General features: G+C 61.8%; 4 protein-coding genes across 6 annotated transcripts; 2 read left to right on the top strand and 2 right to left on the bottom strand.

The window, feature by feature from the left end:
• Window positions 1–927: 927 nt before the first annotated feature.
• LOC133224031 (G patch domain-containing protein 4) lies at window positions 928–3,409 on the top strand. The gene is made up of 8 exons (XM_061375261.1): window positions 928–1,043; window positions 1,516–1,589; window positions 1,686–1,778; window positions 1,873–1,980; window positions 2,102–2,199; window positions 2,288–2,338; window positions 2,421–2,754; window positions 2,830–3,409. Exons 1-8 carry the CDS (start codon window positions 968–970, stop codon window positions 3,199–3,201), a joined length of 1,206 nt encoding a protein of 401 aa, XP_061231245.1. The 5' UTR covers window positions 928–967; the 3' UTR covers window positions 3,202–3,409.
• Window positions 3,410–3,633: 224 nt separating this feature from the next.
• Window positions 3,634–26,537, bottom strand: NAXE (NAD(P)HX epimerase). Of its 3 annotated transcripts, XM_061375255.1 has the most exons (7): window positions 26,530–26,537; window positions 5,123–5,213; window positions 4,797–4,905; window positions 4,609–4,719; window positions 4,410–4,523; window positions 3,925–4,072; window positions 3,634–3,844 (listed from the first exon to the last, which is right to left on the bottom strand). In XM_061375255.1, exons 2-7 carry the CDS (start codon window positions 5,170–5,172, stop codon window positions 3,642–3,644), a joined length of 735 nt encoding a protein of 244 aa, XP_061231239.1. In that variant the 5' UTR covers window positions 5,173–5,213; window positions 26,530–26,537; the 3' UTR covers window positions 3,634–3,641. The 3 variants fall into 3 exon arrangements, with proteins under 3 accessions (XP_061231239.1, XP_061231238.1, XP_061231240.1); XM_061375254.1 differs by lacking the exon at window positions 26,530–26,537 and having other exon boundaries at window positions 5,123–5,321; XM_061375256.1 differs by lacking the exon at window positions 26,530–26,537 and having other exon boundaries at window positions 4,797–4,901; window positions 5,123–5,261.
• On the bottom strand, window positions 6,243–8,313 carry TTC24 (tetratricopeptide repeat domain 24; the record flags this gene model as incomplete). The annotated part of the gene is made up of 6 exons (XM_061375297.1): window positions 8,184–8,313; window positions 7,317–8,079; window positions 7,038–7,241; window positions 6,833–6,961; window positions 6,565–6,686; window positions 6,243–6,473 (listed from the first exon to the last, which is right to left on the bottom strand). Coding segments are annotated over exons 2-6 (1,431 nt in total), but the record flags the coding sequence as incomplete, so codon positions are not given.
• IQGAP3 (IQ motif containing GTPase activating protein 3) lies at window positions 9,657–22,694 on the top strand. The gene is made up of 37 exons (XM_061375296.1): window positions 9,657–9,796; window positions 10,083–10,239; window positions 10,419–10,496; window positions 10,616–10,692; window positions 10,834–10,901; window positions 11,089–11,202; window positions 11,455–11,633; window positions 11,825–11,912; window positions 12,234–12,397; window positions 12,519–12,606; window positions 12,712–12,875; window positions 12,994–13,154; window positions 13,345–13,469; window positions 13,594–13,760; window positions 14,141–14,231; window positions 14,315–14,482; window positions 14,825–14,970; window positions 15,044–15,214; window positions 15,697–15,780; window positions 15,895–15,966; window positions 16,240–16,309; window positions 16,605–16,813; window positions 16,949–17,101; window positions 17,187–17,350; window positions 17,483–17,707; window positions 17,790–17,930; window positions 18,161–18,245; window positions 18,480–18,712; window positions 18,979–19,111; window positions 19,566–19,668; window positions 19,770–19,914; window positions 20,058–20,145; window positions 20,336–20,548; window positions 21,196–21,362; window positions 21,493–21,594; window positions 21,856–21,964; window positions 22,190–22,694. The coding sequence occupies exons 1-37, from the start codon at window positions 9,657–9,659 to the stop codon at window positions 22,301–22,303; spliced, it is 4,956 nt and encodes a 1,651-aa protein (XP_061231280.1). The 3' UTR covers window positions 22,304–22,694.
• Window positions 26,538–27,244: the final 707 nt, after the last annotated feature.

The raw sequence follows: 27,244 nt of genomic DNA, 5'->3' as shown, positions 1-27,244 counted from the left end.
TGGGTTCTGCTCTATGGGTGACCTGGTCATTGAGGCCAGTGGGTTCTGCTCTGTATGGGTGACCTGGTCACTGAGGACGGTGGGTTCTGCTCTGTATGGGTGACCTGATCATTGAGGCCAGTGGGTTCTGCTCTGTATGGGTGACCTGGTCATTGAGGCCAGTGGGTTCTGCTCTATGGGTGACCTGGTCATTGAGGCCAGTGGGTTCTGCTCTGTATGGGTGACCTGGTCATTGAGGCCAGTGGGTTCTGCTCTGTATGGGTGACCTGGTCACTGAGGACGGTGGGTTCTGCTCTGTATGGGTGACCTGATCATTGAGGCCAGTGGGTTCTGCTCTGTATGGGTGACCTGGTCATTGAGGCCCAGCACCCTGCTCCAGGGGAAGGGGTCTCTGCCCATGGCAGGGGATGGGACTGGAGGAGCTTTAAGGTCCCTTCAACCCAACCCCATGATTCCCAGTGAAACCCATGATTCCATGTACATGTGTGCTATACATGTATGTTCATGTGTGCTATACATGTATGTACATGTAGATGTGTGTGTACATGTGTGCTATACCTGTATGTGCATGTAGATGTGCATACATGTGTGAATACGTGTGTACATGTGTACTATACATGTATGTACATGTGTGCTATACATGTATGTGCATGTAGATGTGTGTATACATGTGTGTTCATGTGTGAATACACGTGTGCTATACCGCTATGTGCCTGTAGCTGTGTGTACACGTGTGAACACGCGTGTTCCTGTCTCTACACACCTTGTACATGCGTGTACACGTGTGTAACTCGTCCGCCCCCTCCATCGTGGTCCCGCCTACCGCGCATGCGCAGTTTGCGCTTCCTGCGGGCGGCGGCGTGCGGGGCCCGATCCCGGTCCCGATCGCGATCCCGGTCCCGATCCCGATCCCGATCCCGGTCCCGGTCCCGATCCCGATCCCGGTGCCGGTCCCGGTGCCGCCGCCATGAGCGCTCCGGGGTCACCGGGCCGCGGTTTGGGGTTCGCGGAGAGGCAGCTCCGGCGCCACGGCTGGAGGCGAGGTTCGGCTCCCACCGCATCAGCACCGCGCGGGTGCGCCGGGACCACCCCGGACCCCGGACCCGGTGCCTCCGCTGCGGAGCCGGTGTGGGTCGTGATGGGACTGGTTTGGGCCGGGGTGGGACCGGTGCGGGCCGGGGTGGGATCCATGCGGTCCGGGATGGGACCGGTGCGGTCCGGGATGGGACCGGTGCGGGCCGGGGTGGAGCCAGTGCGGGCCGGGATGGGACCGGTGTGGTCCACAATGGAACCGGTGCAATCTGTGATGGGATCCATGTGGTTCGTGGTGGAACCGGTGCGGTCCATGATGGAACCCATTTGATCCATGATGGAACCGGTGCAGTCTGTGATGGGACCCAATGCGGTCCATGATGGATCCAATGTGGTCCATGACGGATCCAGTGGGGTCCATGATGGATCCAGTGTGGCCCATGATGGATCCAATGCAGTCCATGACGGAGCCGTTGTCTGCAGGGCAGGGGCTGGGCCGGCAGGAGCACGGCATCGCTGAGCCCATCCGGGTGAAGGTGAAGTGCGGCACGGCCGGGGTGAGTCGCGGGTCCCCATCCATCCCCACCCCATCCCATCCCCGGTGGGGCTCAGGCTTGGTGGCAGCATCCCCCTTGGCTCCGGTGCTCCCGCAGGTGGGACACGACGCATCCGAGCCCTTCTCCTTCCATTGGTGGGACCACGTCTTCAACCAGGCGGCCGCCAACATCGCAGTGGAGGCCGGGCAGGTGGGTACCAGTGGGGGTCCCGGTGATGCGGTTGAATGATGAAACCCCTCAGCTTAAAGCATTCCCAAGCCCTTTCCCTCTCTTATCCCTGCAGGACGGCATCTCCGTGAAGGCGCTTTCCGAGCAGGGGGTCAGGATCAGCAATAGGAAGCCCCACAAGGCCAGCGGCACCCCCAGCTTGTTGTACGGCCGCTTCGTGAAGGTAAAACGCCTTTGGGGGCAGCCCAAGCTCTGCACCCCCTTTATCAGCGCATCCCCCCCCCAGCCCATTGCTGCTGTTGCCCCCCAGGACCCCCCTTTTCCTTGTGCCCCCTTCTCTGCAGTCGGCCACGCTCACAGCGCACGGCGAGGAGCCCACAGGCTCCATGAGCAGCGAGGAGGAGGAGGAGGAGGAAGAGCTGGACCTGTCCTCAGCCAGGAGGCAAGGCTCCATCCCCACCCTGCAGGGCTACGGGGGGGTGATGCTGCGAGGGGGACCCCGGGTCCTGAGCCCTGTCTGTGTCCCACAGGCTGACGGATGAGGAGCTGATGCGAGTGTGCGGGGGCCGCACAGCACACAAGTGAGTGGGTCCTGGGGCGCGGGTTGAGGGGCACGGGTCCTGGCAGGGGGGTGCCAGAGCCCGGTGCCATTGGTTGTTATAGGGGTGCCCGGCACGGCCTGACGATGAGCGCCAAGCTGGCGCGCCTGGAGGAGCAGGAACGAGCCTTCCTGGCCACGTACGGACACAAGGAGCCCAACAGGAGGCAGGGGAAGAAGGGGAAAAGGGAAGAGCGCAGGGATGGAGCCAGTGCCCAGGTGCTGCAGAGGCAGGAGCCGAGCGAGGAGGAGGAGGGAGATGAGAGAAAGGCCGCAAAGAGGAAGAAGAAGAAGCACCAGGAGCCAGATGGAGAAGAGGAGGTGGCAGGAGAGGAAGGGAAGGCTGCAAGGAGGAGGAAGAAGAAGAAGAAGAAGCAGGAGGAGGAAGAGGAGCCAATTGTGATGGAGAAAAGGAAGAAACAGGAGAAGAACAAGGAGGAGCCAGTTGTGATGGAGAAGAAAAGGAAGAGGCAGGAGAACAAAGAACCAATTGTGATGGAGAAGAAGAAGAGGAAGAAGCAGGAGAAGGAGAATGAAGAAGAGCGAGTTGTGATGGAGAAGAAGAAAAGGAAGAGGCAGGAGAACAAAGAAGAACCAGTTGTGATGGAGAAGAAGAAGCAGAAGGAGAACAAGGGAGAGCCAATTGTGATGGAGAAGAAAAGGAAGAAGAAGCAGAAGGAGAACAAAGAGCCAACTGTGATGGAGAAGAAGCAGCAGCAGCAGCATCAGGACAGAGAAGAGCCAGCTGAGGGATTGATGCCTCTGGAAGACACAGATGGGCCAGACCAAGCCAGACACAGCCCCAGGAAGAAGAAGAAGAGGAGGAGGAGGAAGGACCCAGAGTGAGCAAGGGCCCTGTGGCTGGTTCCATCTGCCTGCACGGGTCCCAGTTCCTGTCCTTGGTGCCCAAGGATGCTCTGGGCTCTTTGTGGCCTGGCCGAGTGCTCATCCCTGCCTGGGGATGCTGGGCTGGGACTGCTTGGGCTGGAGCTGGATTGAGCTTTACTTCCATCAGGAAGCACCCTCCAAGCAGGGACCCCTTTGCTGTGGGGCTAACCCAAAGGGACGCAAGGGGACAGAACCCCCCCAGAGCACTGAAACGTTCTGTCAAGGGCACGAATAAAGCTTTTATTGCCATGAAACTATCCCAGATCCGGGATCCCATTTACCCCTCCCAACACCGGGATTAGGCCGGAGCATCCTGGTCTGCACTGAGCTTCCCTCGCACTGCATAGGGCCTGGAGCCCAGCGATGCGCTGAGCGTGCTGAGCACCCTGAGCCCTGCTCTAGGTGAGCTGCAGGACGCATTCTGTCCCGGGGTACGGGGGCAGGTTTAAGGTGTATTTCTCCTGCAGTGCTGGGGGCACGAACCTGCCCCCCAGGAAGTGGAAGCGCCCTTCGAAGTGCAGCGCTGCCTTCTTGGGTGCTGTGAGTGAGATGAGCATGTCCGGCCGGAGCCCGTCCGCCTTCCCCTTCTCCACATCCCAGCCTGCAATGAGTCCCCCCCTAAGGACAAGCTGGAGCCAGGAGGACCCCAACTGGGCCCCTTTGGGGGCAGCAGGTACTCACCCGAGGGGATGTCGATGCTGGCGATGGGCACCGTGATGCGCCCCAGGGTGCTGAGGATGCTGCCGAAGGGCTCCCGCACGGCTCCCTTGAAGCTGAACCCGAAGATGGCATCCACCACCAGCCCATAGAGCTCATCGATGAGCGCAGGCTGCGGAGGGGAGGGTGGAAGCCAGCCCAATGGGTACCACACATATGGAGCCATAGGAGGGCAATGGGGCTGGTGCAGGGGTTGGAGCACAAGGGATGGGGAAGAGAAGGCTCAGGGGGATGGAGCCAGGATGGGGCTGGGCTCTGCTCCCAAGAGGGAACGGCCTCAAAGCTGCACCAGGGCCGGTTTAGATGGAGCTGAGGACCAATTCCTTCTCCAAAGGATGCTCAGGGCAGGGCTGGAGCAGCTGAGGCTCTCAGTGCCATGGGTTAGGGGTGGCCTTGGCAGTCAGGATGGGATGCACTGAAAGGGCTTTTCCATGGTTCCATATCCTCACCTCGGCCGGGAATTCGGGCAGGAAGGGGATGTCCATCTTCTGGCACTGCGTGGTCAAGCCCTCAAAGAGGGGTTTGCTGGGGCGCTTGGGGTAATAGACGGTGGGCTCGTAGCCCTGCAGGAACAACAGGGATCTGAGCAGGAACCCCAGAGCTGATGGGTTCGGGGTGGGGGGGACAGGACAACAAGAAGAGACTCACAAAGAGCTTCAGGTGCCGGGCGCAGACCAAGCCATCGCCGCCGTTGTTCCCCGGCCCGCACACAACCAGCACCGCGGGGCGGCTCGTGGTGAAGGAGCTGGGGGGATAAACCTGGAGTGGGGCAGGAGGGTGATGCTGAGGATGCAGGGATCCCCCCCCCCATCATCCCCCTGCTCCTGTGCACCCACCTTGGCGATGGCCGTGGCGCAGCTCAGCCCCGCCAGCTCCATCAGTTGGTCCACGCTGAACTTGTACTCGGTGAACAGCTCCTGGTCGATGGCCTGGGCCTCATCCTGCCTGCATGGGGAGGGAGGGAGGGCGCCTATGGGGACCCCAAAACCCGCCTGCACCCCGCTTCTGGAGGCTCAGATGCGCTCGGCTTCGTGAAGAGCCCCAAAGGGGACGCGCACCCCCCCCCCCCATGCACCCCAATGGCTCTGCCCGACCCCTCCATCGCGTTACCCCCCTGCGGACCCCCAAGCACCCTCCCTGCAGCGCATCCCTGAGGGCGTACCCGAGGAACCGGAGCCCCCGCGGGCCGGGCCCGGCGCTGGACCCGTGCATGGCGCGGTGGGAGCCGCCCCACGGAGCCCGCTCCCAGCCCCAGCCCCGGTTCCAGCAGCGCCCGCCCGCCCGGACCCCCCCCGCCGCCACCAGCAGCCCCAGCCCCAGCAGCGCCCTCGGCCCCGGCATGCGGAGGGCTCCGAGCGGCTCCGCTCCGCACGGAGCAGGCGCAGGGACGGCCCCGGGGCGGAGCTGGGTCCCCCGTACCCGCCCCGTCGGGTGCCGGAAGGGGAACGGGGGAGACCCGGGTTCGAAACCGGGCAGGGCCCCGGTGCGAGCTCCCGGTGCTGCCGCCGTCACAAGAGGATGCAGAGGAGCGACAGCGTCCTCCTCCCGGTGCGGGGCTCCCTCCTCCCGGTGCGGGGCTCCCTGCTCCCGGTGCTGGGCTCCCTCCTCCCGGTGCGGGGCTCCCTCCTCCCGGTGCTGGGCTCCCTGCTCCCGGTGCTGGGCTCCATCCTCCCGGTGCTGGGCTCCCTGCTCCCGGTGCTGGGCTCCCTCCTCTCGGTGCGGGGCTCCTTGCTCCCGGTGCAGGGCTCCCTGCTCCCGGTGCGGGGCTCCCTGCTCCCGGTGCTGGGCTCCATCCTCCCGGTGCTGGGCTCCATCCTCCCGGTGCTGGGCTCCATCCTCCCGGTGCTGGGCTCCCTGCTCCCGGTGCGGGGCTCCCTGCTCCCGGTGCTGGGCTCCATCCTCCCGGTGCTGGGCTCCATCCTCCCGGTGCGGGGCTCCCTGCTCCCGGTGCGGGGCTCCCGGCTCCCGGTGCTGGGCTCCATCCTCCCGGTGCTGGGCTCCATCCTCCCGGTGCGGTGCTCCCGGCATCCACGGGGCCGCTGGTCTATGGGGCTGGGGGGGGGGGGTGGTGCAGCGAGGCCACTGAGGCATTAACGGTGTGTATGGGGTACCTGAGCCCCCCCCGGGTCATGGCTACATCCCGGGATGTGGGGATGCAGCAGTTTCTGACTCACATCCTGCTCCCCCGAAGCTGTGTCCCGGTGGCTTGGGGCTGAGTGGGGGGAAGCTGCAGCTGACCCGGGTCCTGCTGGGATGGGGGGGACACATCCTGCTGGGATGGGGTCCTGCTGGGATGGGGGGGACCCTGCGGGGTTCACATCTCTGCCCCCCACCCCGCACCCTGATGCATGCACCAAGCCCTGCCTGGGCTGCGATGCTCCAGTGCCCCAACCTGCCCCGTGCCATGGGGTGATGCTCACCCTATGGGAGAGGCGGCCGTGGAGGCAGAGCTGGTGCTGGATGGCATCGGTGAGCCTGTGCACGACCCGCTCACGGGCAGCTCTGGGGGTGTCCTGCAGAGGAGGCACCCCCCGGTTAGCACCAAGGGCTGGGGTGGTCACCCCGTGATGCAGGAGAGCATCCAGCCCACCCCATGGTCCTAACCTGGCAACGGGAAAGCAACGTCAGCGCCTCCTTGTAGTGCCCGATGGCTCTGTGGGGGTTCCCCAGGTGGAAGTAGGCAGCTCCCAGCCCCTCACACGCTTGCCACTGCCCCTGTACATCCCCTGCGAGGTGAGGAGCAGCATCAGCGCTGGTCCAGCGTGGTCCTGCAGTGTGAGCATCACTGATGCCCTTTGGATCCGGCACGCACCCGCTATGGGGATGCTGCAGAGCCACCAGCACAGGGATGATTCCCCTGCATCCCCCTTACCTGAGTCCCGGAAGGCTTGCAGGGCGTGCAGGTAGCTCTCTGCAGCAGCCTCATGGTTCCCCAGCCGGCTGCAGGCATAGGCCAGGTTCCCAAAGCACTGTCCCTGTGCTTTCCGGTTCCCAAGAGCGCCTGGAATCGGGAACCCCATTGGAACTGGGCACATCCAGCAAAGCCAAGAGCAAGGCATCACCCCGGTGCCACCAACCGTGCAGCGCTACCGCCTGCCGGTGCCAGCGCAGCGCCGTGCCGAAGCTGCCCAGCGCGTTGTGGGCAGCACCCATGTTCTGCAGCAGCGCGGCCGCCCTGTGCTGCTCCGGTCCGGATGCCAGAGCCCTCTGGAAGCTCTCGGCAGCCAGGGGGAATATGTGGAGCTGGGAATAGCTGAGCCCGATGTCGCTGTAGAGCTTCCCTATGGAGCAGGGGGGAAAGGCTGGGTGGGGGGCTGGTCCAGGCACCGGGAGCGAGGGATGGAGCGCGCCGTTACCTCGCAGGGCTGCATCCCGGATGCTGCCGCAGAGCGAGCGGCACTGGGCGAGGACCGCGGCGATCTCGGCCACCCCGAAGGCCCGGCTCTGCAGCATGGAGCCGCTGGCCCTGCTCAGAGCCACGGCCGTGGCCTCGGGGCTGGCGGCCGCCGCAAAGCCCCGCGCAGCGTCCAGGAAGCACCGCGCCGCCCGCGCCGGATCCCGCATCCCCAGGTAGCAGCAGCCCATCCGCACACGGGTCCCGGCTCTGCTGCCGGCCTGGGCCGCGCCGTCACCATCAGCGGCGAGGCCAAAGCGCTCCAGAGCCCTTGGGAAGTCCTGGAGCCCCTCGCGAGCAGCCTCGATGCTGAAATAAAGGCCCCGCGAGGGCTCCCCATTGCCCCCCAGGGAGGACTGGGACCGCAGGAGGAACGCGAGGCCCTTTTTGGGTTTCCCCATCTCCACGTAGGCAGCCCCCAGGTTGAAGGCACAAGCGCTGCGGAGCTGGGGGGTCCCCATGCTCCTGGAGAGGACGAACGCCTTCCTGAAGCACCCAACCGCCTCCTGCCCATGGCCCAGCACCAGCGCCCGGTGCCCGGCTCGGGTCAGCCCCGCAATCCTGGCCTCCGGCTCCACCACCTCCTCCCCTCCTTCCTGAGCATCTGCCCCGGCCTCCGGCTTCTCCTTCCCTTTCTTCCGGCTCTGTTTTGGGGTCGCAGGGGTTGTGGGATGTGGTTTGGGGTCTGCTGCCTCCTCTGAAGCCATGGGCTGGGTGAGACCTGCCTGCGAGAGAGGGGTGCAGTGGGATGTCTGGGGAAGAGCAGCACGGGGTGGGGATTCCCAGGATGTCCTCATGGGAGGCAGAATATCCGGTTGCAGGCACTTACTGTTTGCTCTCTAGGAGCCAAAAGAGGGGAGAAGGACACGAGGCATCGCCGGTGCTCGCTGCTGCCTTCCAGTCAGGGATGGGGAGGTCCGAGGGCTGCTGGATCCCACTGGGATGCCTGGAAAGCCGCTTTGGAGCACCAGGAAGGCAGCAGGGGTGTGCGTGGCACAGGCGAACCGGGACAAAGCCGGGCTGCTCCTGGGGAAGGAACGTTCTGAGATGGCCCCAGTGGCTCCAGTTTCATCCCTGGCACTGGTGAGCAGTGCCATGGCAACACGGTCATTGGAGCCGGGTGATGCTGTGAGTAGGGTGATGCTGGGAGTGGGTGATGCTGTGAGCGGGCTGATGCTGTGAGTGGGGTGATGCTGTGAGTGGGGTGATGCTGTGAGCTGAGTGATGCTGTGACTAGGGTGATGCTGTGAGTGGGGTGATGCTGTGAGCAGGGTGATGCTGTGAGTAGGGTGATGCTGTGAGTGGGGTGATGCTGTGAGTGGGTGATGCTGTGAGTGGGGTGATGCTGTGAGTGGGGTGATGCTGTGAGTAGGGTGATGCTGTGACTAGGGTGATGCTGTGACTAGGGTGATGCTGTGAGCGGGGTGATGCTGTGAGCGGGGTGATGATGTGAGCAGGGTGATGCTGTGACTAGGGTGATGCTGTGAGTGGGGTGATGCTGTGAGTAAGGTGATGCTGTGAATAGGGTGATGCTGTGACTAGGGTGATGCTGTGAGCGGGGTGATGCTGTGACTAGGGTGATGCTGTGAACTGAGTGATGCTGTCTGTACGGTGATGTTGTGCATAAGGTGATGCTGGGAGCCGGATGGCTGCACAACCACCCCCTCGTGTCCATAGTCCTTGCTCCCCAGTACTGCACTACAACCAGTCCCCGGTACTGATACCGCACTATAACCGGCACCGATACCGCACTACAACCAGTCCCCATTACCGCACTATAACCAGTACCGGTACTGCACTATAACCAGTCCCCATTACTGCACTCTAACCGGTACCGATACCGCACTATAACCAGTCCCCATTACCGCACTATAACCAGTCCCCATTACCGCACTATAACCGGTACTGGTACCGCACTGTAACCAGTCCCCATTACCGCACTATAACCAGTCCCCATTACCGCACTATAACCAGTACTGGTACCGCACTGTAACCAGTCCCCATTACCGCACTGTAACCAGTCCCCATTACCGCACTATAACCGGTCCCCATTACCGCACTATAACCGGTCCTCGCTGCCAGCTACTGAACTACAACTCCCGGCGGCCCCCGCGCGGTGTCACGTGAGCGGCGGGAGATTCAAATCGCGGGCGGAGCCTCCGCAGCCATCGCCATGGAGGGCGCGGGGCCGGTGCGATGTGAGTGACCGGTTGTGGGGCTGCACGGGGGTGTCGGGGTCCCCGTGGGGGTGCAGGGGGGTGGCCTGGGTGGGATTCCTTGTGGGAATCTTCATTGGGGTGGGATGGGGGTTAAGGACCCGGATAACGGGGTCTGTGTCCCGTCCCCACCCGTAGGCGAGCGGCTCACGGCGGAGGAGATGGATGAGAAGAGGAGGCAGAACATCGCCTACCAGTACCTGTGTCACCTGGAGGAGGCCAAGCGGTGGGGCTGGATGTGGGGACCCCTCTGCTTCGAGGGGGGGGGAAGGCTGGGATGGGGATTGGGTGATAAGGAATGGAGGGGGGGGTGGTTTGGGATCCTACAGGATCCTGCTCCTGGTGCTTCCCCTCCAAACAGGAGCACCCCATCCTATAGCAAAGAGCTGGGTGCCGACCTCTCCCTGCCATGGAGGGGGGGGTTCTCCTTTGGGAGCTGCTTTTCCTGCCTGGAATGGGGCTGGGGGGGCTGGGGGGGGTGTGTCTGTGATGTGCCCATCTCTGCCCTGCAGCTGGCTGGAGGCCTGTCTGCACGAGGAGCTGCCCCCTCCAATGGAGCTGGAGGAGACCCTGCGCAATGGGGTGGTCCTGGCCAAGCTGGGCCATTGCTTTGCCCCCACCGTGGTCCCTCTGAAGAGGATCTACGACCCCGAGCAGACCCGGTACAAGGTGAGGCTTGGGGGGGGTACATCCCTTAGGGTGCACCCCAGGGCCTGCAGGGTTCATTCCTTTGGGGGGGGGGTGTCACAGGCTGTACCTTGGGCTTTAACCTCATGGGTTTGGGGGAGCGGGGACCCCAATGGTGGGAGAAGGGGGGTCAGCTTCATCCTGTGTTTCCTGTGCTCCAGGCAGCCGGGCTCCACTTCCGGCACACGGATAACATCAACTACTGGAGGGATGCCATGAGCCACGTGGGGCTCCCCTCGGTAACAGCCCCCATTGCTTGTGTCGCTGCGGGGGGGGTCATCTCTGCCCCTTCACCCTTGGTCCCCATGGGCCATGTGGGTGCCATCTCCTCCTGAGCGGGCTCTTGGCTCGTTGGCAGATGTTCCACCCGGAGACCACGGACATCTATGACAAGAAGAACATGCCCCGGGTGGTCTATTGCATCCATGCGCTCAGGTGGGTGCCCCTGGCCCCAACCTCTGTGCTGGTGTTCCTAAGCCCTTTGGTGGCATCCCCATATTGGGGAAAGAGCCTTTGGGTGCTGTAGAAGCACAGGGAGGGAACCGGTCATGGTGTGCATCTTGCTTTGCCTTTCAGCTTGTACCTCTTCAAGCTGGGGCTGGCTCCTCAGATCCAGGACTTGTATGGGAAGGTGGACTTCACAGGTACGGCATCGCTGCAAGGATGCTCTGGGGTCGGGCACTGGGAGGGATGTGGGGAATGAAGGGGTTGGGCTTCAGCCCAGAGCTGCCTCGGTGATGCCATCGCAATGTGGGGTTCTGCACCCCTCTGGTTTGGATGAGCTTCGAGCTCCTTCCCCAAGCCAAGCTGTTCTCTCATTGTGTGCTGCAGAGGAGGAGATCAACCACATGAAGCGGGAGCTGGAGAAGTACGGGCTGCAGCTCCCTGCCTTCAGCAAGATCGGGGGCATTCTGGCCACCGAGCTCTCTGTGGATGAAGCAGCAGGTGATGGGTACCCCCAAACATCAACCCCGGGGTGCCCTGACACGGTGGAGGCTCCTCATTGCTCTCCCCCAGACCCATGCATGGGCTGGCACAGAGCCCAAGGGTTCTCACCTTGAGACTGTGGGCACTGGAGAGCATCGCTTGCTCTTTGGGGATGGGGCTGGTTGCCAGCATCCCGCATGGCGCAGCTCATCCCATGCACTCAGAGCCATAGGGGATGGTCCCTGCCTCACCTTCCCACTGCCCCCCCAGTGCACGCCGCCGTGCTGGCCATCAACCAAGCCGTGGAGCAGGGGGTGGTGGCCCAGACCATGGGGGCCCTTTGCAACCCCAATGCGATGCTGCTGGGCCTGCGCCCGGAGCTGGCAGGAGCCTACCAGGAGATGCTGCACCGGGCGAAGCTGGAGAAGGGCAGCAACGCCAGGAACAGGGTGAGGAGGGGATGCGAGGGGTGGTGGGGATGGGTTGGAGGGGTCCCCTGTGGGGAGAAGTTGTCCCCATGCGCATCTTGTGCTGGCACCGAGATGCTGTGGCTGCCCCATCCCTGGCTGGGTTGGATGCATCTGCATGGACCCCTGGCTGCGTGCCATTGGGGTGCATGTTCATTGTGAGCATCCTGCAGCTCCTGCACGTGATCCCTGATGGAGAGGACATCTATGACCATTATCTGACCCAGGCTGAGATCCAAGGGAACATCAACAAAGTGAATGGTGAGAGCAAAGCTTGTGCCTTCCCTACCTGTGGTACCCCAGGCTGCAGGGAGAGCCTTGGGGTGGGGGGCACAGCAGAAAGGAGCCATTGGCTCAGGCTTCAGATGTGTTGGGGGCCTGGGTTGGGTCTTTTGGTGCTTTCCCAAGGGGAAATTAGCGTTATTAATACCCATTGCTAACAACCCTGTGCTCAGCTCTGGGTCCATCACTACAAGAGGGACACAGAGGTGATGGAGAGGGGCCAGGGAAAGGCACAGGGCCTGGAGCACAAGGGTGATGAGGGTGATTTGCTCACCTCCGGGTGTCAATGTCCCATCCTAGTGCATGGGGCTCTGGAGGAGGTGGATGATGCCCTGGAGCAGCAGGATGCGCTGGCTCTGCACCGTGCGCTGCAGGACCCGGCCCTGGCCCTGCATTGCCTCCAGAGGGACAACCTCCAGCGCTACTTGGAGCAGCTCAGCATGGACCGGGAGCAGAAGGCACTGGTAGGGGCTGGAGGAGCCCTATGGGGGGGGTGTTTGGGTGCTGGTCCCCCGGAACAGGGGTCAATGGGGCAGCTCCATCAGCACAAGCAGGGGCTGTGGGGCACAGGAGCTCTTATTGCAGGAGCTGGGCTATGTGGATCTATTGGAGCGGGAAGATCTGGAAGCTGGGATCCTCACAGCCAACAGGAAAGGCGAGGAGGAGCGAGCCAGTGAGTAGCTGGGATGGATGTGGTGCTTTTGGGGCCGGTTGTGGTGCTGGAGGGGGGGGGTTCTGCTGCCTGGTGCATCCCTTTGGAGCCGGTGCCTTCCTGCAGTGCTAGGGGCCATCGGCCGCATCAATGCTGCCATCCGGCGTGGAAACGCAGCCGAAACCTTGGGGGCTCTGATGGATCCCACAGCCCAGCTGCCCCGTGTGTACCCGCTCGCTGCCCCCCTCTACCAGCACCAATTGGCCCTGCTGCAGAGCCAGCACCCACGGGTGAGCTCCCTATGGATGCGCTCGGGTCCCATCCGTTCTGTGTGTGTGTGTGTAGGGGTCAGTACCTCTGATAGACGCGGTTATGGGGGTCTCAGTGTCTCTGCCTTGCCCCATGCAGGGGGAGCTGGTGCAGGAGGAGCTGTTTGTGGCTGTGGAGATGCTCTCGGCCGTGGCATTGGTTAACAGAGCCTTGGATGCTGGGGACCCCGATGCGCTCTGGAGCAGCCTGGGCAGCTCTGCCCTGGGGCTCGCGGGTGTTGAGGACGCGAACGCGCAGCGGTGAGGGCTCTGTGTGGGGCGGCTGCTGTGGAGCAGAGCCTTGGCAAGCAATGGGCACGTTGGGTGGGCTCGTTCCATCACCCACCCTGCCCCAAACCTGTTCTCCCCTTTGGAAAGCAAGGCACTGGCTCTACTGGGCACCATTCCCACTTGGAGTGCGCCAAGCCAATGCCCTGTGCATCTCCTGCAGGTACTTTGAGGACTTGGTGCAGCTCAAAGGGCAGCACCGGGCAGCGGGAGAGGACTTCCTGAGCTGGAGCAGCATCCAGGACAGCGTGACCAGCACCAACTCCTCCGTGCAGGATGAAAACGAGCGTGAGCGCTACCCCCATTGGGGCGAGCCAAGGGTTTGCATGGGGAGCGCAGCCCTAACGAGACAGCAGAGAGTCTCGCCCTGCGGGGTGCCTGGGGCTGACCCATCCCTCCCATCCTTGTGCAGGACTCAGGGCTGTGAGGCTCCTCAACGAGGCGCTGCTGCAGGAGGACCCCCAGAAGACGCTGTCGGCGCTGCTGCTGCTGCAGGAGGCCACCCTGCCCCAGCTCAGCCTCCCCATTGCCCCCCGCTACCACCGCGTCCTGGCCCATGCACGCAGGATGAAAGCCCAGGTTGGTGGGGGGGGGATCCCCTTGGCCATGTGGTACCTGCACCCCCCCCTGCAGTAGAAGTGTAGGGAGAGCAGAAGGTGGTGATGGGAGGACTGGGGTTCGCTAGAGCCCTTCTTGCTGGTGATGAGAGAGCTGGGCTGGGTCAGCGGGACAAGAGGAGGGTCCTTAAGGGGAGAGCTTAGAGCAGCTCCAGTGCCTAAAGGGGCTGCAGGAGCCCTAGAGAGGGGCTTGGGACAAGGGATGGATGGGCAGGACAAGGGGAATGGCTTGAACCTGCCTGAGGGGGATGGAGATGGGATGTTAGACAGAAGCTCTTCCCTATGGGGATGCTGAGGCGCTGGCACAGGGTCCCCATCTGTGGTCCCCTCCCTATCTCACAGGCCACAGGGGATGAAGGAGCCGTGCTCTGGTGGGAAGAGATCCAGGAAGGAGTCCACAAGGCCAACGAGGACACGGTGGCAGCCAGGAAGAGTTGAGTGCTCGCCCCACGCTGTGCCCCTGCAGCCATAGGGGGAAGTAAGGAGAGTGTGACACGGACCCCTCTGTCCCTGCAGTGGCTCTGGGCATCGCTGCCATCAACCAGGCCATCAAGGAGGGGAAGGCGACCCAGACCCTGCGGGTGCTGCTGAACCCCGCCGTGGCCCTGTGCGGGGTGGTGGGCGCCTGCGCCGCTGGGTACCAGGAGCAGCTCGAGGCGCTGATGGCCACCAAGAGGCAAACAGGTAAGAGCTGGGATTGGACCAGGCCCGTCCCATCACCCTGGGGTGCACCCATCAGTGGTGGGGAGCAGTGCCTCCATCAGCACCCATCCATGGGGGGAGCAGTGCCTCCATCAGCACCCATCCATGGGGGGGAGTAATGCTTCCATCAGCACCCATCCATGGGGGGAGCAGTGCCTCCATCAGCACCCATCCATGGGGGGATCAATGCCTCCATCATCACCCATCCATGGGGGGATCAATGCCTCCATCAGCACCCATCCATGGGGGGATCAATGCCTCCATCATCCCCCATCCATGGGGGGATCAATGCCTCCATCATCCCCCCTCCATCTCTGCATGCAGGGAGCTCGAAGCCGTGCTGGATCCGGCACCGGCTGCCCGATGGTGCCGAGTTCTACCTGAGCCTGCAGAGCTTGGAGGGCAGCTGGCAGCACCCCCCCGACGGTGGCACCATCACCACCACGCACCTGAGCCGGGAGGAGATCCAGGTACCGCACGCATGGGGCCCAGTGGGTACCAGCGGCACCACCGGTGCTGAGCTCCTGCCTTGTGTCCCCGCAGGCCGTTGTCAGCCGGGTGACGGCAGAGCACGCCCGGGAGCGGCTCTGGGCGGCCAACGAGGCCTTCGTGGTGAGGCTGCAGGCCCGGCTCCGGGGCTTCCTGGTGCGCCGGGAGCTGGCGGCGCGCCGGAGCATCCTGCGGGAGCAGCACCCGGCTGCCGTCAGGATCCAGGTGATGGAGCCGGCATGGGTCCCTCCTCTGTGCAATGGGGTGCAGGGTGTGGGTGCCTGCTTGCAGCATCCCCCATAGAATGGGTTGGATGGGGAAGGGCTTTAAAGCTCATCCAGTTCCAACCCTTCCACTGGAGCAGGGTGCTCCAAGCCTGTGTCCAACCCGAGCACTGCCAGGGATGGAGCAGCCACAGCTTCTCCATTCAACCCATTCCATTTCCCCACCACCTTCACAGGGAAGAGCTCCTGCCTTAGATCCAACCTAAACCTCCCCTGTTTCATTCTGAACCCATCACCCCTTCTATTGCTCCAGTCACTGATGAAGGTCCCTCTGCAGCATCCCTGCAGCCCCCTGCACACACTGGAAGCTGCTCTGATGGTTGCTGCTCCGTAGCTTTCAAAGCCAGGGCTCCCCCAAGGTGCTGCAGAGGACGGTGTCACGGTGACCTTGCACCCATCACTGCTTGTCTTGTCTATGCCCAGGCCTGCTGGAGAGGGTACAAGCAGCGCAGAGCCTACCTGGAGCGGCTGCGCTACCTGCGGGCCAATGCGGATGCTGCAGTAAAGGTTTGGGAGAGTCCTGGAATGGTTTGGGTTGGAAACGACCCCAAATCCTCCTGTTCTAACAGCTCCATGAGGCCTCCTCCGGGCTGGCTCCAACTGCTCCAATGCCTTCCCCAGATCCAGGCGGGCGTGAGGATGTGGCAGGCTCGGAGGAGGTACCAGGAGAGGCTGCGCTACTTCAGGCACAACGTGAGTGATGGGATGGAGTCAAAGAGCTCCTGGGGCTGTGTCTGTGTGGATGGAGGGGGGTGATGCTGAGGGAATGCGGTGCCTCCTTGCCATGGGAGAGATGGGAAGGGAAAGGTGCCCAAGTGGAGGAGGTGAAGATGACCCCAATTCCATCAGTAACCAAAAGGAGTTCAAGGTGTTCTTTAGAGGGGAAAGGCTGTGTTGGTGGTGGGAGCAGGGAGCTGGGTGCTCCCCATGGGGAAACATCCCTCACCCCCTTGTTTGTCCTGGCAGGTTGAAGCTGTGATCAAGATCCAGGCTTTTGTGCGAGCCCACAAGGCCCGTGGGGATTACAGGATGTTGGGTACGTTCCTGCTCATCTCTGCTCTGGGAATTAACTGGGAAGGGGGCTCTGCATCCCCCCTTGTTGGCCCTGTGTGGCAGGGAGGTGGGGGCAAGCTGCCTACTGGTGTCCCTATGGCAAGCAGAGCCTTGGTGGGCCCTTGGCATCGGGTAGAGCAGCGCTGGGGCTGTTCTTGCAGCCAAAGGATGGCATCACCTTGTCCTGTGTAAGGATTGCTGCTTTGGGGGGGTCTGAGGGTCCACCATGGAGGTGGCTGCTCAGTGTCACCCATGGGTGGTGCTGTGCCTTGGGTCAGTGCACGCCAGGAGCCCCCCGCTGAGCATCCTCCGGCGCTTCATCCACTTGCTGGAGCAGAGCCAGCAGGACTTCTGGGAGGAGTCGGAGGTGCTGCGGCTGCAGCAGGAGGTGGTGAAGAGGATCCGTGCCAACCGGCAGCTGGAGAGCGACCTGGACCTCATGGACATCAAGATCGGGCTGCTGGTCAAGAACAGGATCACGCTGCAGGTTGGGGAGGACCTTGGTCCCCTGATGCTGCAGAGCTGGTCCCCTCCTTAGCATCACAGCTTGGGATGGGATGCTCCTTGCTGGAGAGCTTGGCCATCACCGCTGCTTCTCTCCCTTCTGCCTGTGTGGCTCCAGGAGGTCGTTTGCCACTGCAAGAAGCTGACCAAGAAGAACAAGGAGCAGCTCTCGGAGCTCATGTCCATGGACAAGCAGAAGGGGCTCAAGGCGCTCAGCAAGGAGAAGCGGCAGAAGCTGGAGGCCTATCAGCACCTCTTCTACCTGCTGCAGGTGGGGCTCTGCGGTGCCCATCGGAGCCAGGGCCCCTGGCAGCCCTTGGCCTTTGGGGTGATGCTGGTGCTCCTCACCCCTGCAGACGCAGCCCGGGTACCTGGCCAGGCTCATCTTCCAGATGCCCCAGAACAAGTCCACCAAGTTCATGGAGTCGGTGATCCTCACCCTCTACAACTACGCCTCCACCCCACGGGAGGCTTTCCTGCTGCTCCAGCTCTTCAAGGCAGCGCTGCAGGAGGAGATCAGGTGGGTGCAGCCCATGGGGATCCCATCCAGGTCCTCTCCTGGGTTCAGGTCCTTTGGCTGCTGCCTCCTGCATTGGAGAGCACCCCCAGTGGTTGTGCTCCCCTTCGCCCCATCCCTCCTGCCTCTCCCCAGCTCCAAGGTGGACCAGGTCCATGACATCCTACTGGGGAACCCCACGGTGATCCGGATGGTGGTGAGCTTCTACCGCAACGCCCGCGGGCAGAACGCCCTGCAGCACATCCTGGGGGGCCCGGTGCAGCAGGTCCTGCAGGACAAGGCCCTCAGCATCCGCACCAACCCTGTGGACATCTACAAGGCTTGGGTCAACCAGAGCGAGTCGCAGAGCGGGCAGAAAAGGTCAGGGCTCTGTCCTTAGCCCAGCCCATGGTGTGAGGATGGGTGTTGGGATGGTGATGGGGACCTTGGCTTCTGTTCACAGCAAGCTCCCATACGAGGTCAGCCCCGAGCAGGCTCTCAGCTACCCCGAGGTCCAAAGGCGGTTGGATATCTCTATCCACAACCTCCTCTTGATGACGGACAAGTTTGTCTCTGCCATCACCTCTTCTGTGGACAAGATCCCGTATGTATCTGAAGGGTTTGTGGGCACATCCCTGCAGTGCTGTTGGCTGGAAGGCCTTGGAAAGGGAGGTTGGGTGATGGGGGGGCTTCCTGGCCCTGTAGTTACTGGCTCCATCCTCCTGGCTGAGGGATGCTGCAGCCACCAGCCCCAAGGCAGGGGTGATGGGCAGCAGGGATGGGGCAAGGTGGCCGAGCTGGTGCTGCCCTATGTGCTGACAGCCCTCTCCTCAGCTATGGGATGCGCTACATGGCCAAAACCCTGAGGACATCCTTGGCTGAGAAGTTCCCCGAGGCTTCAGCAGAGGACATTGACAAGGTACCCCGGGGCTGGGGGGGTCTGCATTGAATGTGCATGTAAAAGTGTAGGTTGGCTTTCAAAGATCAAGTCTTCTTGACTTAAAAACCCCCATCAAGCCCCCGTTGTCCTTGAGCCAGGAAGGGAATGCCAATGGTGGGCTCTTGCCTGCTCTGCTTCCCCTCCAGGAGCATCAGTGCAAGGATGGAGCCCCCTTCCCTGCTCCCCATCACCTGCCCTTCTCTTGCCCCGTAGGTGGTGGGGAACCTGCTCTATTACCGCTACATGAACCCGGCCGTGGTGGCCCCGGATGGCTTCGACATCGTGGAGCTGTGTGCAGGGGTGAGCCTGCACCCCGAGCAGCGCCGCAGCCTGGGCTCCATCGCCAAGGTGCTGCAGCACGCGGCCGCATGCAAGCCCTTCGATGGGGACACCGCGCACCTCTGCGGCCTCAACCGGTACCTGGAGGAGACCCACCACAGGTTCAGGTGGGCATCGCCCTGGCTGCGGGGTGCTGAGGGGGTGCTGGGGCTCAGCCTCCTTACGGCCATAGAACCAGAGCATCCACCAGGGTGGGAACGACCTTGAGGGTCCTCCATTCCAACCACTACCACAATGGCAATGGGTGAACACTTCCCCCTGGGCAGCCTGTTCCAAGCCTGAGCATCCTTTGGGGTGGGAATTGTTCCTCTTCTCCATCTAAACCTGCCCTGGTGCAGCTTGAGGCTGTTCCCTCTTGTCCCCATCCCTGCAGAAGGTTCATCTCTGCTGCCTGCAGCGTCCCTGAGCCGGAGGAGAGGTTTAACATGGACGAGTACTCGGAGATGGTGGCAGTGGCCAAACCCGTTATCTACATCACAGCGGGGGAGCTCATCAACACACACAAGGTGAGGGCACCGAGCTCATTCTCCAATACAGAATCCCAGCCTGGTTTGGGTTGGGAAGGACCTCAAAGCTCATCCAGCTCCAAGCCCCTGCCATGGGGAGCTTCTGCTTTATCTCCAGCCCTTTCTCATCCTCACGGCCTCCTCTGGCCTTGCTCCAACAGCCCCATGCCCTCCTTACATTGGGACACCGGGAGGGCACACGGTACTCTGATTCAGGCAGGCTCTGTGTCTTCTGCTCCCACCTCCTGGGCTTTCTGCTCCATCTCCTCTATCCCATCACCAGCGCAGCTCCTCCTGGCTCTTTCCCCCCACTTTTAAGCAAGCAAATCAACCCCATCCTGCAGCTCCTCTGCTGCTTGTCCTTGTCCTTCCCTGAACCTCCTGACTCCGTGCTTCCCAATGCTGGTGCAATTGCTCCCTGCTGCCCCTTATGACTTGGCTCCATCCCCACCAGCTCCTGCTCGAGCACCAGGACTGCATCGCGCCGCAGCACGGGGACCCCCTGCATGAGCTGCTGGAGGACCTCGGGGAGCTCCCCACGCTCCAGGTCCTGCTCGGTGGGTCCAGAACCTTGGAGATGGAGCCTCCTCCAAGCCCTTGGCTTGCTTTGGGCATGGGGGGAAACCACTCCTCGGATGCCAACTCCCTGCCCTTGCAGGGGAGAACGTTGCCAACCCAATGGATGCCAGCGCCGAGCAGATGCTCTCCCAGCTCAGCAAGGTGGAGATGTCCCTCACCCTCACTGGGAAGCTGGTGCCGGTGGCCAGCAGCGAGGAGAGCGACACCAGGAGCTTGTTGCTGAGGTGAGGATGGGCTCTGCAGGCTCCAGGGCGTTGGGATGCTCAAGGAGGGCAGGAAACCCTCGGGATGCGCTTCAAGGTGCTGCTTGGGTGGAGCAGAGCAATGGCGTGGAGTTGGGTACCTGATGTCTTCCTCTGGTCCCCAGCACCAAGCAGATGCTGGTGGATGTGATCCAGTCGCAGCCAGGAGATTCCCTCCCGGAGATCCTATGGACACCGGCCTCGGAGCGTGAGGTGGGCTGTGCAGTGCGGCTGCTGGGGATGGGTAACGCAGTGCTTGGGGCAAGAGCAAAGGCGGCACAAAGGAGTCCAAGCAGTGTTCTTCATAGACAGCAGATGGGCCAGGAGAGGTGGGGGGGTGGTTGCTCCATCTCCTCACTCCCATTCCACCCATGCTCCGTGCTCTCCCTCTCCTCATCCCCAGGAAGCCTCCCATGCCCACCTCATGCACAGGCGAGCGCTGAGGGATGCGCAGACCCCGGCCAAGCTGCAGCGCAACCGGTCCCTGGCTGCCAACAGCCAATTGGCCATGGAGGAGAAGAAGCGCAAGATCCTCCGCAACCTGCGGCGCCTGGAGAGCCTGGGGCTGCTGGACCCGGCCCGTCAGTACCAGGAGCTCATCAATGAGCTGGCCAAGGTGGGACAAGGAGGGCACCTCTAAACCCAGCTGGCCATAGAATCACTGCGATGGGTTGGGTTGGGTTGGAAGGGATCTTAAAGACCCTCATCCAACAGTGCCAGGGATGGGGGAGCTGCAGCTTCTCTGAGCATCTTGATGCTTCCGTACCAGGAGCTCATCAATGAACTGGGCAAGGTGGGGCAAGGAGGTCACCTCTAAACCCACCTGGCCGTAGGATCACTGGGATGGGTTGGGTTCAAAGGGATCTCAAAGACCCTCATCAGCTCCAGCCATGAGCACGGACACCTTCCACTAGAGCAGGCTGCTCCAGGCCCCATTGACCAGTGCCAGGGATGGGGGAGCCGCAGCATCTCTGAGCATCTTGATGCTTCTGTACCAGGAGCTCATCAATGAACTGGGCAAGTTGGGACAAGGAGGGCACCTCTAAACCCACCTGGGCATAGACTCACTGGGATGGGTTGGGTTCAAAGGGATCTTAAAGACCCTCATCCAGCTCCAGCCATGAGCATGGGCACCTTCCACTAGAGCAGGCTGCTCCAGGCCCCATTGACCAGTGCCAGGGATGGGGGAGCCGCAGCATCTCTGAGCATCTTGATGCTTCCATAGAGCTCCAAATGGATTCTATTGGCATCGTTTCCCCCCAGGACATCCAGAACCAGAGGCGCTACCGGCAGCACCGCAAAGGGGAGCTCCTGAAGCTGAGACAGACCCTGCAGGGCCTCAATGCCAAGACCTTGTTTTACGAGGAGCAGATTGATTATTACAACCAGTACATCAAGACCTGCCTGGACAACCTGGCAGCCAGCACCAGGTACGGGTCCTTACCAAACCCCCTCTGTTTCTAACTGCTCTCTGGATGCTGTGGGTCCTGGAGATGCTGTTGGGGGTCCCTGGGGTCATGCATGCCTAGGGAGCAGCTCCATGGGCCTCTTCTCTTCAAGGGTCAGTGGGAAGAACAAGAAGCTGCAATCACTGCACTACACTGCGGCCCGGCTCTTTGAGAAGGGAGTGCTGCTGGAGATTGAGGACCTGCCCCACAGCCAGTACGTAGCCCCCGCTGCATCCCATGGGATGAGCTATTGCAGTGGGCAGGGAGAGGGAAAACAGCCCATGGCAGGGGTTGGAACTGGGGGAGCTTTAAGGTCCCTTCCAACCCAAACCGTTCCATGACTGCATGAGGTGGGTGTGGAAGGGGTTTGGGTTGTGGGTCCTGCCCCTGAGGGCTGTGCTGGGTGGGTGACCTGCTCCTTGCTCGTGTTAAAGCCATGAAGCCCCTTTGGTAACCGGTGCCTCTGCCCTTTTAGGTTCAAGAACGTGATTTTTGACATCATCCCCTGCGAGGAATCGGGCCGGTTCCAGGTGAAAGCCAAGTTCATGGGGATCGACATGGAGAGGTTCCAGTTGCACTACCAGGTAGGGAGCACATCACAGTGCCCCAGGGCAGGGGCTTGATGCTGTCCCCACATCCAGCTGGGTCTTGGGGGGAGGACTTGGAGCCCAAGGGGCCAACATCACCATGCACCTCCATGGGGCAAGGCCAGCTCCGTGCCTGTCCCCTTGTCCCTGGGGGATGCTGGACCCGGATGCTGCGGGTGGGATGTGCGGGGCCGGTGGTGGTGACAGTCCCCTCTGGCCCAGGACCTGCTGCAGCTGCAATACGAGGGTGTCGCAGTCATGAAGATGTTCAATAAGGCCAAGGTCAACGTGAACCTGCTCATCTTCCTCCTCAACAAGAAGTTCTTCAAGAAGTAATGGGGTGGGTTGGTGGGAGAGCTGGGGGGGGGTCAAAGATGCCAAAGAGAAGCCTCAGGGTCACTGGTCCTGGGGCATCGTGTCCCTATGGGAGGGAAGCTGCTGCTTGCACTGAGGTTTCCCTGCCCTGGGCCCCCCCAGTCCTTTGGCTCACGCTGAGGAGAGCTGGTACCAACCCTTCCTGCAGGAAGGATGCAGCTCCTGCAGCTTCTATAGCTTTATCCTGGGGTGTCTGGGGGTGCTGGGGCTGCCCAGGATGCTCTGCATTCCAGACACTACATGCTTTTAGTGATGAAATAAAGGTATTTTAATATATATATTCCTTCCTCCCACTAAAGGTGGGGAAAAGTCAGAATTAGACTTCATTATAGGGGTAGGCAGAGAGGGGGGATGGAGGTGGTAACTTGTGCAGCCACCCAGGGCCTGTCTCTGGTACATGAAGGTGCAATAGGAGAGGTTTGGGGTTTCACAATGGATTTCCCTGCCTGCTCCTGCAGGCTGGGAGCAGAACCAGGGGAAGAGGGGGTCCAGAGCTGCTCCTGTCCTTGGGGCACGGGAGCAGGGATGCATCCTCTCCTCTGGACCATGCATTGGTGTGATGCTCAAGCCACTGTCTCAGGCAGGATGGTGGCTGCTCTGTCCCCTGGTGCTGAGTTAGTTACAGGATGGTTTAGAGCTGCCTTTAAAGCACTTTCTCCTCCATGGAAGCTCCTTCCAAGAGGTTTAATGGTACCCTGGGACCTGGGCATTGAGGATGTCTCGTCTTTGGGAATTGATGTCTGTTCATGGGGTTTTGATGTGTTTTTAACTGCTGCTCTCTCTGTGTGTGCTGCATCCCTGCTCTGCTGCCTCTGCTCACGTACCCTGAATAAACCTCTCTATCAGACAACACCGTTCTTGGGTGCTGCTTTCTCCTCCCAGCACCATCGTGGTCCTCTCCTCTCCCTGGTGCTGGTTCCTCCATCCCCAAAGCTGGGCTCTTGCAGGGGGAACTGAGGTTACTGTCAGGCACCTGGGTGCCCAGTGCCAGTTACCACCTCTGCCTTTGTTCTTTGGTCCCCATCTATAGGTGTTTTCCCATTGAAGGAAGACCCAGCACTTGTGTGGCTGTGCCTTGGGGGGTTTATTTGTCACCAGCAGCCACTTGGCACCCTGAAACTGCTCCTTTGTGATGCTTTGGGGCTGGAGCCTGATTGAGTGATGCTGATGAGAACCCCACCTCTTCATCCTTGCCTCAATCTCAGCACAGGCTGGAGGGGACTGGGTGCTGCTGGGGAAGAGGCGATGGTTCTGGCTCATGGAAAGCTGGGCCATGGCTTGGAAATGGGTGCTGGATCCGGGAAGAGGAGGTTGGAGGGGGAAGCTGAGCACTGGGAATGCTGATGGAGCCCATCAGCTGGCTGTCTCCCGAGGCAGCTCCACTAGGTGTCATTGCAAGCCGGGGGAATGCAGCGGCTCTGGGTGCTCTGAGCACCCTGCAGCATCACGGGGAGCAGAGAGATGCCCACCAGCCCTCTCACTGCAGGGTCCTGGATGCGAGCATGGCACAGCCTTGGTGAGAGGGGGAATTGCCACCACAAGGGCAAGGGGAATGGCTTTAACCTGCCAGAGGGAGCTGTGAAGGTGATGGGACATTGGAATGGGTTGAATGGAGAAGCTGTGGCTGCCCCATCCCTGGCAGTGCTCAAGGCCAGGTTGGACACAGGGGCTTGGAGCATCCTGCTCCAGTGGAAGGGGTTGAACTGGGTGAGATTTAAGGTCCTTTTCAACCCAAACCAGTGTGGGCTTGCATGAAATGAGCTTGCCCAATGGGTGGGCTTTAAAACAAAGAGGGGGGAAAAGGGTCTGAGCTTTAACAGAGCTGTGCATCGGGGTCCATGTGTGCGTATAGAGGTGTATGGCTGGGAGCATCCTCTGCCCACCCCAGCATCCCTGCAGGAACCCTGGACCCCAATGGGATGCCAAGGTGTCCAATTGGGCTGCAGGGAGCCCTGCTCCTGCCAGTGCAGGGGCTGCGGGTGCTGGCTCCAAGGCAGCATTCCCAGAGCACTGCTCCTCTCCGGCATCACGTGCCGCAGCGATGCTAATCCCGTTTGGAAAGCCCGCGCCCCGCTCTGCGCCCACTAATCCCTGCTCTGCCGCGGCTGCGGCACTGCCTCGGGGTGGCCGAGCCCCCAGAGCCCTTCCATGGGCACATGGGGCCGTGTCCCAACCCTCTCCCTGCTCCTGCTTCAGCCTTGAGGATGCTCACGGCCTCCCTGGCCTCACCAAAAGGGTGCTGAGCGCTCCCATCACCTGGCTGCTGTAGGAGCCTGGACCAGGTGCACCCCAGCATCCAAGAGGAGGGGTTTGATCTCTCAGCACCCCAAGACCTCACCTGCGGCACTCAAGAGGGAGGTGAGTGGCTAAGTCCTGCCCGGGTTGTGGGCAGGGTTCACAGTTCCCCATGGGTTCCCAAGGCGGCTCCTGCCGGGATGGCGCAGGATGCTCCCGATTGGTGCTGTCGCTCCCTTCCCATGGCAGCAGCTTCCTCGTGGGAGAGGGGGGAAAGCACAAACCGCAGCGGGGAGGAAACAAGAGGGAATGTTTGCCGACTGTCTGCAGTGTGCTGTTGCTGTTTGTTGTGTTTCTGCCGTTGCCTTGGCGACGCCGGGAAGACATGCCAGGCTGGAGCATCCCGGGTACCAGTGCTCCATGGTGAGGAGCCTGGGTACCAGTCCTGCTGTGGGAATAGGGGGAAGGAGGAGGATGGATGGGGTCACAGCTGTTCTGGCGAGGCTGGGATGGGCTTTTGGTTTGCACCCATGGGGCTGTGGCATCCTCTGAGAGGGGCCTGGCCCGCAGAGCAGCAAAGGGTGGTTTAAGAGGGATGGGTTCTCCTTGCCCATGGGGAGGCAGGGAGCAATGGGGAGCATCCCCTCTTATCCCCTTCCTTCTTATCCAGCAGAAAGGGAGCAAAGCGGAAGTGCTGTGGAGGGGTGGCTGCGTGCACCCGGCTCCATCCAGAGCAGGCTTCATCCCCTTCAAGCCGCAGGGTGAAGTCACTTTCCATCCCCTGGAGCTCGGTTTCAGGCAGGGAGGGCTGGAGCCAGGCTCCCCAGGGCCAGCTTGGGGCTGGGATGAGGAAAGGTGCCAAGAGCAGGCTTGGGAAGGATGGCGACGCTCCCAGCATCCCTGCTGCTCCCGCAGCTCTGTGCCCCGAGGCATCCCCAGGGCACAGCAAGCAGGGGGTGGGTGAAGGCTTTGCCCTGGGGACCAGGAGCCTGGCGGCAGCACCAGGGATGTGCCTTAACCCTTGGAGGGCTGCAGCGCCGGGGGATGCGAGCAGCATCCCTGGGCTTGGGGGGGTTCTGTGGGCTCCATCCTGCTCCGCACCAGGAATGGGAAGACCGGAGCCTGCCCCTGCTCCCAAGCATCACTTTAATCCCCCCCTTTGGTTGCTCTGTCTCCAACCGGAGCGGAGAGGAGAGGCCGGAGGAGGAATCCTGCTCCCAGCTGACTCATTCCCCTCCCAGTGCCGGGGTCAGCGCTGGATTGCAAACAAACGCAGCCAATTCCCACTGCTCCCTTCTGGGAATGCGCTCCCATGGAAAGGCAGGGAGCTGGGAAGCAGCTGGGGATGCTCCTGCTCCTCCCACCCTGAGAGCAAGGGGGGGGGCTTTGGTGGCACCTGAAGGGTTAACCCCCCCCCCAGGAGCTGTGGGGAACCCCCCAAGCACAGGGGTTCGCTGCCCTGCTCCCCCTTCCAAAGGGAGGGAGCAAGGATCAGGCCCCAACTCTCGCATCCCTGCTGCAGCATCACCAGGTGAGACCCAGCTCCCATCTCCTTTGCACCCCATCTCCTTGGTGTAGTTTCCATCCCAGCACCTCCAGCCCAAGCCCAGGGAAACGGAAGGAATGGGAGGTTGAAGCTGGGATTTGCAGCCACATCCGACCCCTTGGATTTGGGGGGAGCGCTTTGCACCCCAAAACCCTTCCCCTATGGGGCTGAGCTGGAACGGGAGCGAGCCCTGAGTCACCCCCTGCAGCTCCTTGTGCTGCGGGGCCATGGGAAGGGGAAGGTTTGCTCAGCACGGATGCTCCAGGGGAAAGAATGAGCTCTGGGGCTGGGATCCATCCCCTGGTGCTTGGGAATGTGCCCCCCCCCCATCTCCTTCCATGAGCTGCTTCTGCTTGAATCAGTGGCCGTGACTCACTGGGAGGAAAGGGGCGGCTGGGGCGAGCTGGGCTCCAGCCCCAAGGCTGCAGCGGGTCCCTCTCCCAACACGGGCTCCTGATGGAGCCATAGGAGCAGCAGCAGCACAAAGCCCCTTCCCCTCATCTCCATCCCATGTCCTGGCGCTTCCCCCTCCCATGGGTGCAGCAGGGTGGGAACTGGTCGAGCCGGTGCACCCCGTAAGGGGAGATTCCTTTGGGAAGGGGAGGGGGGGTTTGCCTTCATCACCCCATTGGCCATCCCATCACACCCAGAGGGGATGGGAAGGGAGGAACAGGCAGAACCCCCCCCATCAGTGGTTTGGGCTTTGCTTTGAGGAAGGGGGAACAATGGAGGGAATTGGTCCAGGGGGGGTTCACCCCTGCCTGCATTAGGGCTGGGGGTGCCAAATCCTGCCTGGATTAGTTAAAGAGATCAAGCACCAGGGATTAAGGAGTCAAGAGATCCAAGCCACCTGCATGGGGGGGACACCTATGGAGGAGGATATGAAGAGAGGTGTGCGAGGGCTTTGGAGCAATCGGATCCGTGCATCAGGGCCTGGGAGTGAATAGAGGCAGAAATCAGGTTTTACACCAATGAGGTGAAGGCCCCAAGGGATTTAGATGCTGTGGTGGCTGTAAGGAAAGGAACTGGTGGCCCTTGGTAACCAGGGCTTGAGGGTTGATGGAAGGAGCATCAGAGACTGAGAGCAGTTGGATACCCAAAGCAACCAGTGGCTCCATGAG

The sequence above is a fragment of the Neopsephotus bourkii genome, unplaced genomic scaffold (assembly GCF_033783945.1).
Source record: "Neopsephotus bourkii isolate Nb327-2 ecotype Australia unplaced genomic scaffold, CSIRO-AGI_Nbou_v1 NB_1660, whole genome shotgun sequence".
NCBI lineage: Eukaryota > Metazoa > Chordata > Aves > Psittaciformes > Psittacidae > Neopsephotus > Neopsephotus bourkii.
This window is presented reverse-complemented; position numbering and strand designations above follow the sequence as displayed.